The sequence below is a fragment of the Podospora pseudopauciseta genome, chromosome 1, assembly GCF_035222475.1.
Source record: "Podospora pseudopauciseta strain CBS 411.78 chromosome 1, whole genome shotgun sequence".
Taxonomy (NCBI): Eukaryota; Fungi; Ascomycota; class Sordariomycetes; order Sordariales; family Podosporaceae; genus Podospora; species Podospora pseudopauciseta.
The window spans coordinates 713,392-728,051 of record NC_085892.1 but is presented as its reverse complement, the minus strand read 5'-3'; the positions used below and the strand labels follow the sequence as shown (position 1 = coordinate 728,051).

At 52.5% G+C, this 14,660-nt stretch overlaps 4 protein-coding genes across 4 annotated transcripts; 2 read left to right on the top strand and 2 right to left on the bottom strand.

Annotated features, from left to right (window-relative positions):
- Window positions 1–2,217: 2,217 nt before the first annotated feature.
- GWT1 (Glucosaminyl phosphatidylinositol (GlcN-PI) nositol acylation protein) lies at window positions 2,218–4,491 on the bottom strand. The gene is made up of 2 exons (XM_062906740.1): window positions 3,808–4,491; window positions 2,218–3,749 (listed from the first exon to the last, which is right to left on the bottom strand). Exons 1-2 carry the CDS (start codon window positions 3,937–3,939, stop codon window positions 2,370–2,372), a joined length of 1,512 nt encoding a protein of 503 aa, XP_062769619.1. The 5' UTR covers window positions 3,940–4,491; the 3' UTR covers window positions 2,218–2,369.
- On the top strand, window positions 2,332–6,311 carry QC763_101840 (uncharacterized protein). Its single transcript, XM_062906739.1, has 2 exons — window positions 2,332–5,977; window positions 6,044–6,311. Exons 1-2 carry the CDS (start codon window positions 4,972–4,974, stop codon window positions 6,241–6,243), a joined length of 1,206 nt encoding a protein of 401 aa, XP_062769618.1. The 5' UTR covers window positions 2,332–4,971; the 3' UTR covers window positions 6,244–6,311.
- An 817-nt stretch (window positions 6,312–7,128) lies between these two features.
- On the top strand, window positions 7,129–8,049 carry QC763_101838 (uncharacterized protein; the record flags this gene model as incomplete). The annotated part of the gene is made up of 1 exon (XM_062906738.1): window positions 7,129–8,049. The coding sequence occupies one exon, from the start codon at window positions 7,129–7,131 to the stop codon at window positions 8,047–8,049; it is 921 nt and encodes a 306-aa protein (XP_062769617.1).
- A 3,522-nt stretch (window positions 8,050–11,571) lies between these two features.
- On the bottom strand, window positions 11,572–13,256 carry QC763_101834 (uncharacterized protein; the record flags this gene model as incomplete). The annotated part of the gene is made up of 2 exons (XM_062906737.1): window positions 11,572–13,017; window positions 13,133–13,256. The coding sequence occupies 2 exons, from the start codon at window positions 13,254–13,256 to the stop codon at window positions 12,866–12,868; spliced, it is 276 nt and encodes a 91-aa protein (XP_062769616.1). The 3' UTR covers window positions 11,572–12,865.
- Window positions 13,257–14,660: the final 1,404 nt, after the last annotated feature.

Sequence of the window (14,660 nt, the reverse complement as noted above, 5' to 3'; positions counted from 1 at the left end):
ACCAACCTACGCTGGCCTCATGCGTATCATTTTCAATCCCAAGCATGATGATCCAGAAGCACAACCCTTTAATTCCCTGACATCGATGACAATGGAAAGGAATGAATGCCGTCGGCCCTTGGGGGTTTCGTCTTGTCTTGTCTCAGATCAAAGTCACAAAGCCCTATGGGATGACCACCTCGCGCTTGTTTTTACGTCCAGAAGCGCCCCTCGTTGCTTCTCTCGAGATCACATTGCTTTTTCGTGGAGCCATGGTACAGCCTCTTCACTTACACAGCACTTTATACAAGAGAGGCATTATCTGCCCTGCCTTGACCACGACCTTGACCTTGGCCTGCTGAGATCAGCTCGCCGAATACCGGCTCAAAAACTAGCCTGCGACAGCATCCCGCCGGCCAATTCTTAGCCGGCCGGGGACCTCTTGCGCTTTTCTTCGTCTCTCTAGCCGGGACCACCATTCCACCATTCCACCATTCCCTCCGGCTTGATATACAACTGGACGTGGATGATGGTTCATCTTCTTGACGTACGATGACTTGGGTCTTCGGAAGTCGAGGTTGACATTTGCCGACTCACCGTCTGATGTCTTGATGACTAGGTATCCATGAGAGAAGTCCAATCTTTGCTCGGATCCTGTCAGGGCAAGCAAGGTTGTTTCGCAGATCATGGTGGTGATGCTAAGGGTGCGTCTTCAAGCACTGTGTGGTACCTGACCCCAAAACAGCCTAGCGACTCCGTACCTGGAGCCAAGCACCCGCAGGGATCAAGGGTCTGCGTTTGCAATGCACGTCTGCCATCGCCCTTCGTCACCTCTCTCTCAGCGAGCCCTTTGGTGTAGCTTCGTAGTCAGTCATGACCAGTGATATCAACCGGTATCAGACATCTTCATGCATAAGATTGGATGGTCGTATATGGTTGGATCTTCCCCAAGTCCGTTTGTCGTTTGGTTCGTTCCTGTGGCGTGGCGCCATCACCATTCGCCGGCGCGTCTTGAAGAATCGCGCCTTCAGACGAGGGGCATAAACTCTACCAGCAGCATAAAATAACAGATCGCGATGTGAATCGATCGCCACGCACCCGCGCTTCTTAACCCCACGATGCCGCCGCGGGGCATAAACATTCCGGTCGCATTCTAGGTAATTCCCTCTTTCAGCCTCTTGCGACTGACTCTGCTTGAAACACGTCCAGCAACCAAAGGTCGCACCAAGGACACCCGAGCCCCCCGTGCTGATGGGCGTATTTCTCCCAATCCATAGTCGCTACCATAACACAGAGTCCAACGTCAACATCCAAACTTTGGAGAAGGAAGGCAAGGCATTGACTCCGGAGATGAGCCGAGTTTCTCTGTTGGAAAGTTCCCTCTTGGTGATGACCTGTTCCAGTCTTGCCGGGCAGATACAACACACACAACACCCACACATAGATATAAAAGTACACGTCAATATCAACCAACAACCCATCCAACCTCGGTTTCGGAAATGCGGCTGACCGCCAACCCTTCCAAAAAAGATAATGTTCCCAAAACAAAAAAAAAAAAAAAAAAAAATCTCGTCAATCTTGTAATGATGACAGACGTTTCAACCAATTCCAGAACCGCAGCCCTATGACTGGTTCAGGATCGCAGTCCTGAACACCAGGCTGACTGAATTATTATACTCTGATATCAACTTGCCCGCCCCAAAACAATGATTCCAATTCGCAAATACCTATAAGGTACCTATCTTATCTTCAATTTTTCTACATGTGTATGCGGTACAACTCGACCAAAGTTTCATGTGAAATTCCACAAGTATCACCAGTTCATCCAACCGTCCCGTGTTCGCCGACCAGCCTAAGCAAGACGGTACGGGACGGACGGCTGGCAAAGGTTGTGATGAACTGACAAACAGAATATTCGGGATTTTTTTTTTCTCACACAAAAAAAGTAGATGTTGTCTTGTTGGCAAGGAGCAGCAAAACACACCCGTGAGTTGTGAGCCGTCAACATTACATTTCCTGCCCAACACTTTTGGGCCCTATCACCAAATCTTCCGATGGTGGTGGACTGTCTCACCACCTTGGATCAACCCACTGTATAGACTTCGTGTAGAGAACGATGGAACCCCCGGATCCGCAAACTCGGAACCTTTCTCGGGGCTGTCCGGACGGGCCGAAAGTCTCGGGAGTACCGTTCGGAGACCCAAGAACCACGATATCTTCTGTTGCCCTCACATAGATGGCCCTGATGATAAAGAGAGATGAACAACATCGCGCTACTCAAAGTGATATCAGGTAAAACAGCTACAGCATGCCAAAAAAGACTTCTCAGATTTCCAACTTTTACATCCCATGCTGATATGATACACAATTCTCCCCTACTCTACTATGTCTTACAACTTGATTGTAACATCCCACGCATCCAACCCCACCGCCACCCCCGTCACAGCCCCCATATACGCCACCAAAATCCCCATGGTCGCCAGCCCGCCCGCATGAAGCGTCGGCACCGTCATATTCACCAACCCCGTAAGCAAGTTCCCCAGCAAAAACACCGCCAGCCCATTCCTGTTGTACGCCTTCAGCACCCTGCTCGTGGCCGTCTCATACGCCTCCTTCTCCGCCCTCGCATCCCCCGCGCTGTAAAACTGCGGAAAAACCACCACGTCCACCACCGCAAAAGCAAACAGCAGCCCCTGGTTGAACGCCACAACCCACAGCATGTAAGGCAAGTTTGCCAACCTCCTCGACACGCTCAAACCAGCCCCGTACTTGTAGTCCGTCGCCAAAAAGTACATACCCATCCAAACCGCCGCCCAGCTCCCCATCTTCGTCAGCAGCACTTTTCCAGAAGCTTTTGAAGAAGAGCCCAGGCTCCTAGGCAGCACCACCATCCCCATGTCCTGCCCGGCCAAGAAGATAGCTAGATACCCCCAAAAGCTGCAAATCCCCTCCCTGTTCATAGACAGCAAACTGTCCCTCACCCCAACCAAAATCCATCCTTTGAGCCCCGTCGTCTCCAAAACGGTTTGATACCCTACACTCAACAACACCGCCAACCCCGCATACGAAGGCACCACCGCCAGCGCAGACTGGAAAAGCGCCACAAACGGCGGCAGGAAACCCAGAGTGAAGAAAAAGTTCCAGTGAACTCCATACTCGGTCACGTGCTCCGCATAGTCCAGCCCTTTGACACTGAGTAATCTGACCACTCCCAAGGCGAGAAGGGGCAAAGAGTGACGGAATGACCTGATCAATCTTGTGCCGAGGGGGGTGGTCTTGCCCTCTGCGCGCTCTTTTAGCAGAGGCCGAGAGGCGACAATGCCGGCAGAGTAGACAAACGACCCGACGCCCATGTCCATGAGGGAAGTCCCCCAGGTCTCGACCTTGGCGAAGCGGCGGGGGAAGAGGCGGAAGTCGACGGCGAGGATGCAGATGCAGGTCACTACTAGCATGTTGCCGCGGTAGTTTGTCAGGAAGGGCTTTGTGGAGAGCACCGAAAGCCCTTGAGGGTTGGTGGTGGTGGAGGATTTCGCATTGCTAGGTCTAGCTAGCTTCTTTTTGGAGGAGGAGGAGGATGGTGGAACGGCGTAGACAAAGGCTGCGGCGGTGAGGAGGAGGATGTTGAGGAGGATTGAGGAGCTCGAGTAGAGGGTTACTGAGAGGAGGAGGGCGCCGACGTTGAGGAGGTAGTCGATTACGAAGGCGAGCGGGGTATAGGGTTTGAAGAAGGATTGGCGGGATTGGAGGACGGACCAGAGGAGGGTTACTACCTGGAAGTTTTGTTGTGTCAGTGGTAGTTGAGGTATCACATCGGACGGTCCCTCATACTGGTGCTACGGCGCAAACTTGAGCTACCTCTATCACCGAACCGCCTGACAAGTTGGACACGAAATCCTCCTTCAGCTGCTTGTAGCTGTGAGCTGTTCTCGCGGCGTTTGCGCCGGTGTCGGGTTCGGCCATGGCGGGCAGGCAATATGGTGCGGAAGAGGGGAAAGTAAAAAGACAAAATTGTTTCGCTATGTTTCAGACAACATGACAGGACAGCAGAGAAGTATATGGGATGGGATGAGAAGTGATAATACAGAATTCATGGACACCAAATGCCAGCTTGCGGCTTTCCAGCCGTCAAGGTGCCACCTGTGTTTAGGGCAGCCAATGGCGAGCTTCAGAGCTCTCCCCAGCCTGCCAAGACCCTGCAGGGGTCCCTGTCCCATTCTGAGACGCCTTCAGCTCTCACATCTGATTGGTCGAATATGAACTTGAAGACATCTGACATTCCCAGTCCAACTTTCGCCTCCAATATATGTATGCCTTCTACCATCACCACCTCGATTCTGACTCTATTATCTATCTTACGCTCTTATTCCAAGATATTTACCACAATATGAGACGCTGCCAACAGTGATGTGCGGCATGATCCGTCAAAGACCTCAAGGCCATGGGCTCGGCCTTGGCAGAGAACGAAAGTCGCGAAGATGATGTGTCGGTGGCGTGCTCCGAAGAGTACCCTCCTTTGTTCATGGGCCCGTCGCACTGGTTAATGGCGGACACTAGGCGAACAGGCCCATAAAGCATATTCGACCTATCGCCGACAAGGCCTAGATAGCTACCCGTGGCATCTCATAACTACTAGTTCGATCTGCTTGTCCTGCGTCAGGAGAGAGACCTCCTGCCGCCACCGCCTTTGTTCGCGACAATCAGCCCAGGCATCTTGCGGAGCTTTGTCTCGCATCGCTGCGTCTGACTCAACCACCGTGTACTCATCTAGTATGGCTTTGAGCCCAGGGACCCTTTCAGCCTGGAAGAAAGGGAAGATGAATAAAAGCAGCATGGCCGGGACTGTCTCCGATCACCATGAATCGACCTTGCAAAGTCCGCCCGCCCGTGTATCTAGTACGACACCAGCCAAGGGAACGCTGGATCTCTCTACCTGGGGTGTCATAGCAACATCTGCATCGTTCCCGAACTCTCTGCAACACCAAAACCGCTATCATGGAGACCCAGACGCAACCTCGCTCGCGCCCAGATTTGTCTCCTGTCTATGTCGACCACCGTGAACACCAGGAGTACTGCAAAGGCCCAACATTCACGACCCGTACCGGTGCCCTTTTCTCTACTGCCACCTTGAGATCAGACCCCCCTCCCAGCGCCATGTTACCAGCTTCTGGCAATGATATAGCGATGAGGCTACACGAGCGAGCCATGATAGATAGCCTAGATCACCGAGGAAGGCACCTCGAGCCTCAGTGCTCCCCTGGCACCGCCCGCTCTCTGTCGCCTATAGTCGAGCACGGGCTAAACTCTCGACGAGTGTCCATGGCAAGCTTGCCTTTGCCCCGAGTGCCAGCTCCTTCCCCGCAGTCATCTTCTTTTCACCATTACCCCAGAAGGCCAACCCTCGCCTCCGAGACGCGATCAATACTGCTGTCAGGAATAGGAGATCAAGCCTCAAGGCATCCCGTTGGATTTCCGCGAATCACCAGCAGCAGCTTTGATGACCGTCGTCAGTCTTTGCCATCATCAGTTGTGACACCGGCTCCACGAAGGAACAGTCACCAGCTGCGGCAGGAGCTCCAAGCTTGGGGCCATATCTTTCTGGGCAACGGATCAGAGGCACAATGCTTCGTTTCGGCTGTTCCCCTCAGGAGATCCAGCGGCAATTCATCGGCAGACGACGAAGATACAGTAATGAAGGACGAAACAACGCCAGTCACACCGGAACCACCCAACCAGCTCACAGTTCGTGTTCGAGTTAGACCATGCGCTCTGGACCGAAAACCTTTCCTGTTGACACGGACGTTTGACATGGATATGCTCAGGGCTACCGTCCCGGAACCAAGTCCCGTGCTGGAGGGGCCTAGAAGAATATCGGCCGACGCAAGGGGCCGGAACTTGTTTCCGACTGGCCGTCGTCGATCATCTGTTATCTCGACAGGAGAGGCAAGCCCAGGGCCTGAAAATATATTACAAATTCGAAGTGGAAACACCGTTCCCATCCGTGAGTTTACGCCCCTATCTATAGAAAGACTTCAGACGACGGGTGCTAACACCATCTTGCCCACAGACAAGCCATATGCCTGTGCTTTCTTTCCCGTCTTGGCCGCGCTTCTGTATTCAAAGCACATCCAGCCGCGCGACATCGTCGATCTCCCGCTGCCTCACCCCGAAGTGTGGGGTCGAACGGTGGCACATGTATATACAGGCCAAGGGGAGCTAACAGAGGCCATCAGCCAGAACATCTTGTACCTGTGTGGTAGGGTTTGAGTTCTTTCTTCAGGCCTTCTCTTTTCGGTTGGAAGAAATATCACCACATGACCTCTGGCGTTATCTCTTACGGAGGGTGGGGGAGGGGAGGGGAGGGCTTTGCGGCTGCATGGCTCGGTTGCTTCTAATGTACATTTTCTCTACATTGTCCAGACAGGTCTTTGTCCGGGCGCAATATCGAACCAAGGCCCGTTCACATCCTTTGATGACACACTTCCCTCAGAATCGCCTGTCCCGTCTTCTGCCGTGTGGCCAAATCCTCTCCCTCAAGGCGCCTATTCCTTCCATGCTTTGATGTTGGCGGCACGCTTTGATGTGGCTGTGTTCGAGAAAAAGCAGTCGGTCCCGAAGCCGGGCTGGTTCTGAAATGGACGGAAAGGCTCTCGAATGGAGCTCACCCCTGGATAGGCATCTGCCACCTCTCCTGGAACCAAAGTCTAGGGCCAGACATATGCCCGCAATCTCGATGGGAGGAACCTGGAAAGATCGAGACTGGTCGGCTGCCGTGGTGTGCCCCCCTTTTTAGAGTTTGCCGGACTCCTGTGCCAACATCAGGTTTGAGTCAATTCTGCATGTTTTGCGCGCCCACGGGACCGAACTCAGGATGGGCCGCGGATGTGAGCTAGGCTCTTGGTGAGCTATGGTGTGCGTCCCATCTCCGCGCAACCTCGCCTCGACCGATATCGACCAGTACGTGCCCATCAATGGTGGTGCTACCTATGCAGCATGGTGTTTTGTTTTAAGTCCTCGTCAGGAAGGCTCTCCTGGCCGGGCCAAAACCCCTGACCTCATCGTCAATTCCACCCGCACACCACATCCACCAAGTAAGCATATCATCAACTGAGAACCAACACAAGGGCGTAAGAAGGATCAGACAACACACCGATGGGCTCATATCGCGAACAACGGCCACCGAGCCTCTCCTCCCACCTCTTCCCTCCGCCTATTCCTGCTTTCGAAGTACTCGGCCGTCCAATAGACCCGCAACCAGCACCCCTCATTCACATCAATGGATCGCCTGGTGTAGGGAAGGAGACAGTGGCAGAGCTCTTGACCTTCATCCTTGGGGACGACAAGTCAATGTTAATTGACGTACGCAGTCTCGGCTTTGAAGGAGATACCAATGGCGTCCATGCTCACAAACATCTTCTGACTCCGGAACACCCTTGCTACTTCTCGTTCGACGTCGGTATGGAGATATTCGACGAATCGACGACGGTCAACTGGGAGGGCTCGAACAAGGAGAAGAAGGTTGAGCAGGTCGAGGACAAGACGCCAGAGAACCCTTGTATCACCGACAACCTCACTCGGCTGCTGCTGAAGCCTTCCAACGCGGCGCGTGCTGTCTTACTTCCAGCCTTTGCCCCCGACACTGTGGTAGGGCGTGCTTTTGTTAAGACGTTGGAAGAAGCTGCCGAGAACACTGGGAGGCTCTTTATACCGGTGACCCTGGACTGCGCCTCCCCTGAACGCATCCGAAGGACAATGAGTCTGCAGAGACAGTGCAGTTATAAGATACGGCGACCGAGTGAACCGGCTCTATCGAAATGTGAGCAAGTGTTTGCGCCGCAGCCGGTTGGGCCCGTCGAAAACGAGGTTTGTAGTCGCCGACTCGCCATATCCAACTATAGCGGGCTCGTCCTGGATATCACATCGGCAAACACGTTCGCGGCAGCCCTCCAAATCGTCGACTATGTCAAACGCTGCCGGGCAGAGAAGGATAAAGACTGGCGCAACTCGAATAGCGCTGCGACAACACCAACGGGAAGCGTCGGGGGCGAAAAGAACGTGAAGACGTCTGGTTGATAACATGCGATCTCTTTGACTGAGGGGTTAAAGGGTTAAAGCCCGGCGAGAGAGAGCACGTTGGCCTACACAACAGGCCTTCTTCTTGAGTGCTACGTACTCCACCGCCATTCACCGACTCTGATCCTAGCACATGGTTTTTTCTCGAGCTCTTATGGAAGGACTTTAGCCTATCTCATGGCATAAACGAGCACCCTCCCTCCGTTTACTAGCTAGGGTGATAGGTTACCAGTACCGTCTCGCAACGGTATACTCTCTCTAGCTATCCGTAACCACCGGACATACGACCGGTAAGGCCCTCGTGGCGAGCGCCGCGCCGGGTGTGGCGGCACCGTCGCCGTGGCGTCGCACAGCGAGGCAATGGCACACACAACCCGAGAGAGAGAGGGGGAGAGCCCCCGTGGCTTCTTGAAGCTTGCTCGCTCGCTGCACGTTGAGCACCTGCCGGGATCGGGAAAATCACGATGGCGGGACTAGCTCTCCAAAAAGGGCCACGATCCAGGGGCACAGTTGCAGATCGCAGCCAATAGCTGTGTGTGGTCTTGCACAAGATGCCTTCCAGGTCTCAGCTTGATCAGCCCCTGAGCGTCTCACGGCAGGAGGCAAGGAGAGAGTCGGCGTCCCGAAAGGATGCTCTTGGCATCGATTCTCGGGCCGGGGTAACCTTCCTGGAGATCGCGCGGGGAGTCCTGTTTCATCAGATGGCATTAGCACTGCTATCATCAATCTGTCCAAATTTGTCCAGGTCATTCACCATCGCAAAGATTGGTGTATTGCTGGGCCACCACAACGGAGCGTCTTTGTTGTCTTTGGTACTATTTCGACAATATGGCTTTCTTCATCCAATGTGTCGACAATTCACAATCAGCAAAACGTGAAGAGTGTCCCGATTTGGATACGGGGGTTTGTGTTGTTGTTGTTGTTGTTGTTGTTGTTGTTGTACATACATCACGCTAAAAGTATGGGCTTGTCCGGGGAAGGGGGGAGCCGCATGCCGCAGCGGCATGCGCTTTTTTTTTTTTTTTTCTCCACGTTGTACACGTATGTACTCTGCTGTTACCTGCCTCCCTCTCTTTGCTGGCCCGCAGTCACCATCAACCACTCAGATTTCCATACGCCCAGGGTGAAAGAGGGAGCGGGAAAGGATCCCGCTTTCTTCGGCTTTGTACAAAATAAACAACACGTACAATGGCCAACCAGCGCAGCACCACCCTAAAGCGATGACGAGGGCGCTTTTTAGCGTGGGGGTTCCCACTGGGACGGTGTCTCCGTTTCGGGGAAGCAGATCTGGATGATCCGGGTGGTTGCAGAAAGCACTTGGCTTGGTTGATGTGTGTTTGTGGGTAGGGGGAGGGAGGGAGGAGGCGTGTGGGGGTTTCTGGGGAAAGGGTAGAGTTTTTGTCACCGCCACGGAGGCGGATATAGGTAGATTTGACAACGGGTACCTGCCGTGCGGGGGTTGGATTGTTGACAACTCATCACGGTCTATTCCTTCCCCCTGACTTGCTTGTGTGCTGGGTGTGGAAATGTGGGGGATATAAGCGGGAGGGTGGTTTTTTTTGATATGTTTGTTGTACAATGTCTTTTGTAGAAAGGGTGTAACATGATTGGGATTTGTTGATTACCGGGTGGTATATGATTGTGAATGAGGGTATGTCTCGGTTCCGGGATGGATGAAGGAGGGAAGGGAAGGGGTGTGGGGGGGTGTAGCGTGGTATGCGAGACAGGATGTTGGGGATGGTAATGTATTGAGTTGTCGCCTCTTTTGGCAGATAATGAAGTTTGAGGGTGGTTGTTGATGACGGGGTATAAGGATGGATGTCTACTGTCTAGGTGTTGGTGTAATGAAGAGGCTTGAATAGAAATCCTACAACCTTGGGACTATGGCTTCACCCGTCACGCAAGCCATGCCTCACCGAGATGTGCATAATATATCCTTCCATATGCTCGCCCGTTGCAGATGCTGTAGCTTTAACAATTTGACAGCAATGAGATGTCGTTTCTGCGGGCGGGCGAGAGTTGCCATGTCGTGACACCTCACCTCACCTCATCACTATTCCACCTTGGACCATCTCACCGGTTTTGACTTTGCCGTGGTTTCCTCTCCCTTTGTTGTCTCCTTGCTTCCCGTCCCCGATAACTTACCTTTGTTCCAATTGCTCAAGCTCGGTCCGAATCACCTGGCCGAGATATCAATTAGGTTCTTCAATGATAGGCATCTAGTTAACAGCCGCGCGGCCTCTGAGGGTCATCTCTTAGGGATCTCAATTGATGGACGGCAAGCAACACTTCCAATTGCAGTAACAAGTCCCGTTGCTTTAACCGGCTCAAATTGCAAGAAATACTCTGTGGTATTACCCGCTTGTCTTTCATGCCTTTCAACAGTAGAGCAGCGAAAGCCCTCTTGGTTCTAGAAAGAGTATTTGCAATTCTTTTTCACGCCAGGCCTACCTAACCCAGCTTTTCCCCCACAGTTCTTTTGAGCAAAGTCATCAGAGTAAAGTGACTGTACACTTCGGCCCAGTAAATAGTATGTTGTACAACCAGTGAGCAGTGTTGCAACCTCTGATACCTGTCTTGACTGATCTCTCATGAAGGAGGGGAAAAAAAGGAGCTATAAAAGATCTGTACATAACCCACTGCTCTGATGAGCAAAATGAAATCCGGTCTTGTCGGCAGGTGCTGGTCCCAACACTACCTTACCTTACCTGCTACCCTCGCGCTTTCTTTACATATCTCAGTTAGGTACACAAACAAACATTTTCACCTTCAAACAGGGGCTTACAGAGGTGGGTGGGTGTTCGCCTTGTGCGCTTTCCAAGTCAATGTCCGACAATGACACAGTTGATGTGCCAACCTGAGCAGCCCTGGTGTTTGTTTGTCTGGTAACAAGCTCTCACTGAAAAAGTCTAATGCTCTTGGCCCGCCTCAATCATGAGAGAATTCCAAGGAAAACAAAGGGGGTTATCATCCAGACAGACACAAACAAGACTCCCGTCAAACAAAAATGACGTCTCAATAAACATCATCAAGTAAAATATCCAAGATAGATCATTAGCCCCCGCCCGCCTTTCCCCAAAAGCCCCAATGCAAGATTGCCCACACACCCCCTCCAATGTCCTAAATCTCACTCTCTTCCCACTACTCAAAACCCAATCGATATAATAAATGATCTGATCTGATCTGATCTAGGTAAGGTAGTCAAAATATTTCACCCCCGCATCTTAATAGGTGCGCCTAATCAATCATGAGCTAGGGTATCGTTCTATGTACTTCTGTAATAACTACAATCGTTCAAGCCAAGCACAAGACAAAGGCTATATTGATACCTATTGACCTATCCAGGAAGGCATGTCGTGCGTCCAAAGTCTCACTTGCATGCACCGTTGTAACCGATTTAAATACCATCATCTCGTCATGAGCATAAACACAATTCCAAAAGATTACCTCATTGTGGGTGGTGGTAGAAAGCTATTGAACATGACATTCGGGGTTAAATATATACCCAGATCACGACTCAGTCCCAGTTCTCCTCCCCCGAGTCCTTCTCCCAGGTAGTACCTCCTGGTGATGTTCACACAATTCATTCCACAAACACAATGTATGTATGTTACCTACCAACTTCACTCCCACTCCCCTCAACAAAAAAAACCCACATCTATCCATCCATCCGAACAAACTAACACCAAAATTTCCCTCTTATTCCCTCCCTCATCCCTACCTCTCTCTATTCGATTGCCAATAACCTCCCCACGATCTCAACTCACCTGCACCTTCAACCTCCATCATCAGATAAAAATCCAAGTTTCTGCCCTTCAAAACAGAGCACAGCCCGCAAAAATCTCCACAGTCCAATTTCCCCCGCGCATACGAGATCCAACCTTCTTCGTCATCATCACGCACAACTACGTCTATCAAAACCCACCACTCCGCATCTCGGCCCCTCCCCCCCTCCCAGGGACGGGACAGATCAGATCAACTTACCCCTCCGCGCCATCTGATGTTGAGAAAAAAGAGACCCCTCCTACTGTTCCCCTCAAAGTGGGTCACCCGCAGTGGGGGTGGTGGACAATCCACCCAGGATGGACCATGACGCAGGCAGCCCATTGGACACCTCCTCCAGAAAATGAAAGGTTCCGTCCTTGCCCGCAGCAAAGCAAAGAAGAAGCACACAAAACTTGCTGTTGATGATACTAATCTTGGCTGAGTTGTGTGTGGGCTGTTGTAGCCAAAGAGCAATCTCGAATAGTTGCCATAACCGACCCCTTTCGCCGTGTCGCGGGCCGATGCGGCACTCGTCGTCATTGTCGGGCTATCTTGAATAATGCTTGCACCCGGAGTAGAATAACCGGACCAGAGCTTTATCGACGGCGCCGTCGGGAACGGGAAAAGAAAAGTACTACTGACCAATGAACGGGGAATCACGCAATATCATATGCGTACCAGATGGAAAAGTCCCATACCCAAAGCCGTGCTTGCCAAACAGTATCCAGACCGTCTCGAAAAGCCATCGCGCTATCTGTCGTCTGTGTACGTCAACTCGGTGGCCAAGCGGATGTTCGCATCAGCCGTAGTAGCGCCGCGTGCGACTCTCCGAGTTCTTGAATTCGCAAAATCTCTCTCTCAAGTTGTGGGGGGGTTCCAGCGTGGTAATCACCGACGTCCGCTGGGAAAACCACTCAGCCACACAGTAGTGTAACGGGCCGACAGCTTCTCAAGATTCACGATGGCAATATCATTCGTCGAGCCAAAGTTTGGTCCTGTCGCAAGAGATACGGAAGATTCCTCAAATCGAATAGGTCAACGCCGGTCCTGTTCATTTAGCAGCCGAATCAGATCCAACCCTACCTTTCCCATCACGATTGCAACTCCCCCAATGTTCATCATAACTCACATGGCCGTGGCGTCTGCGTCTCGTATCGATATATGTGGTACTATCCTTCCAGCTCAAGCAGTCTGGCTTGAACCCTGAACGGCGTATTCGCAACTTGTTAGTCGACAGTCCAAAATTAACCATGGCTTTCGACCATGAAAAACGTCCACAACCGAGGGCTTTTCTGCAGTGATCGCGAGTCGCACTTACATTGGCGTGAAGCCTTCTGCCAATGAGCAGCTCTCGTGGCGGGATGCTTTACCCACAACGCCAAAAACTGATGCAGGCGATTGCGTGCATGATGCACCCTCAGACGAGTGCGGCGGCGGCCCATGATGTTAATCGCACCCCGCCTAATGACTTCGATTACCTAATCGGGTCTGTCGTTTGTGTGCGGGTAGGTGGGGGTATCAAGGTGTGTGTGGAGACACAAGGACCCCGGACCCCTCCCGTTGCTTGACGTTGAAATTGAGCCGCCGTTTTTTGCTCGGCGTTCCGCACCGTTCCCCGCTTGGCCGGAACGGAGCGGCACAGCCTGTGCTTGGCGGCAGCCCCGAGGTGCCTCGTCCAATTTTCCGGACTCGATCGCCTTTTGGACACCGAACAGGAAACACCATCCTACCACGGCGGGTGAAGGGACTGACATCTCATACCCGTGTAACAAGAGATGGGGTGGCACAACCTGAACTTACCAAGCCACCGTGTACCACAGCACACACTGGTAACCTCCTTGCCGTGAAGCTGACCCGTTCTTGGATGGCATGCAGGATGCACCATTCGCAAACAGTGCTCAGATGCGGAAAACAGTTTATGGGATATCGGTTCGAGGAGACACGCAAACTTTGATTCCTTTGGTGTTGGTTGCAGAGACGTACCCCTGTCCCAGAGACTATCGAGAACATGCCGGGTCTTGGCATATCGATAGGAAGCTTGGTTGATCCAAGATCTGTTGTCCAGTATTCTTCCTGATTGATGATAGGGCGTTGTAGTGAATGTCAGGAAATTCGAGAAGGACCGTGACAACAGCCACCTACCGCTGATAGCGCGTCCTTTCACCGACCGATCAGCACCCAGGCCGAACACCCCGGCAAGCAGCCTCCGGACAAAGAACCGGCGCATGTTGATGGCCCTGTTGATGGAGAGAAGCTGCATGAATAAGGAGGTCAAGCCTTCTTCTAGCTCCCGCCTGCCCCGTCCATATCGACCCCTTCCAATATCAAAGTCTGGGGTGTGTTGGCGATGCCGAACTGTACCTCCTGCCAAGCCGAAATACTGAATGCGAGACCGGCAAACTTGGGGACCAAAGAGTGCCAAACTGCGTGTACGTGTGTGTGTGGCATCGAGTGTTGATCTCACCATCCTTCGTGCCGGGCATATCACATCAATGCCGAGTCTCCTCCAACCGGCAGCCAGATTGCCTTGAAGGGTTGCATACCACGATAATTGGCCTCTCGTTTGCACCCGCTTCCGGTTTGTTTTCTTTGCTGTCCTTGCTGTCGTTGTGCTGCCTACACTGGCTGCATCTGTGTCGACGTCTACGTGCCTTAGCTCCTTCGCGGATGCTCAAGCTGCCGCCGCATCGTGGAGGCCGGTTTGACTTTGTCATGAAAACCCCCAACTGCCGTGGAGAACGTCGTCACGGCTCGGCCTTTGTTGGCGTGGGCGTGCAGCATGCACCCACCAAAGCGATGGCACCACGTCGAAAAGCCCTGCATCGAAAAGCCCTCTCAAAGCCCCT

What these genes read in the sequence shown, in the direction of transcription:
- QC763_101840 (XM_062906739.1), top strand. Translation starts at nt 4,972, where the DNA reads ATGGAGACCCAGACGCAACCTCGCTCGCGCCCAGATTTGTCTCCTGTC. An exon ending in TGGAAACACCGTTCCCATCC is followed by an intron (nt 5,978 to 6,043) that starts GTGAGTTTACGC and finishes TCTTGCCCACAG; the next exon opens with ACAAGCCATATGCCTGTGCT.
- GWT1 (XM_062906740.1), bottom strand. Translation starts at nt 3,939, where the DNA reads ATGGCCGAACCCGACACCGGCGCAAACGCCGCGAGAACAGCTCACAGC. An exon ending in AAGTTTGCGCCGTAGCACCA is followed by an intron (nt 3,750 to 3,807) that starts GTATGAGGGACC and finishes CAAAACTTCCAG; the next exon opens with GTAGTAACCCTCCTCTGGTC.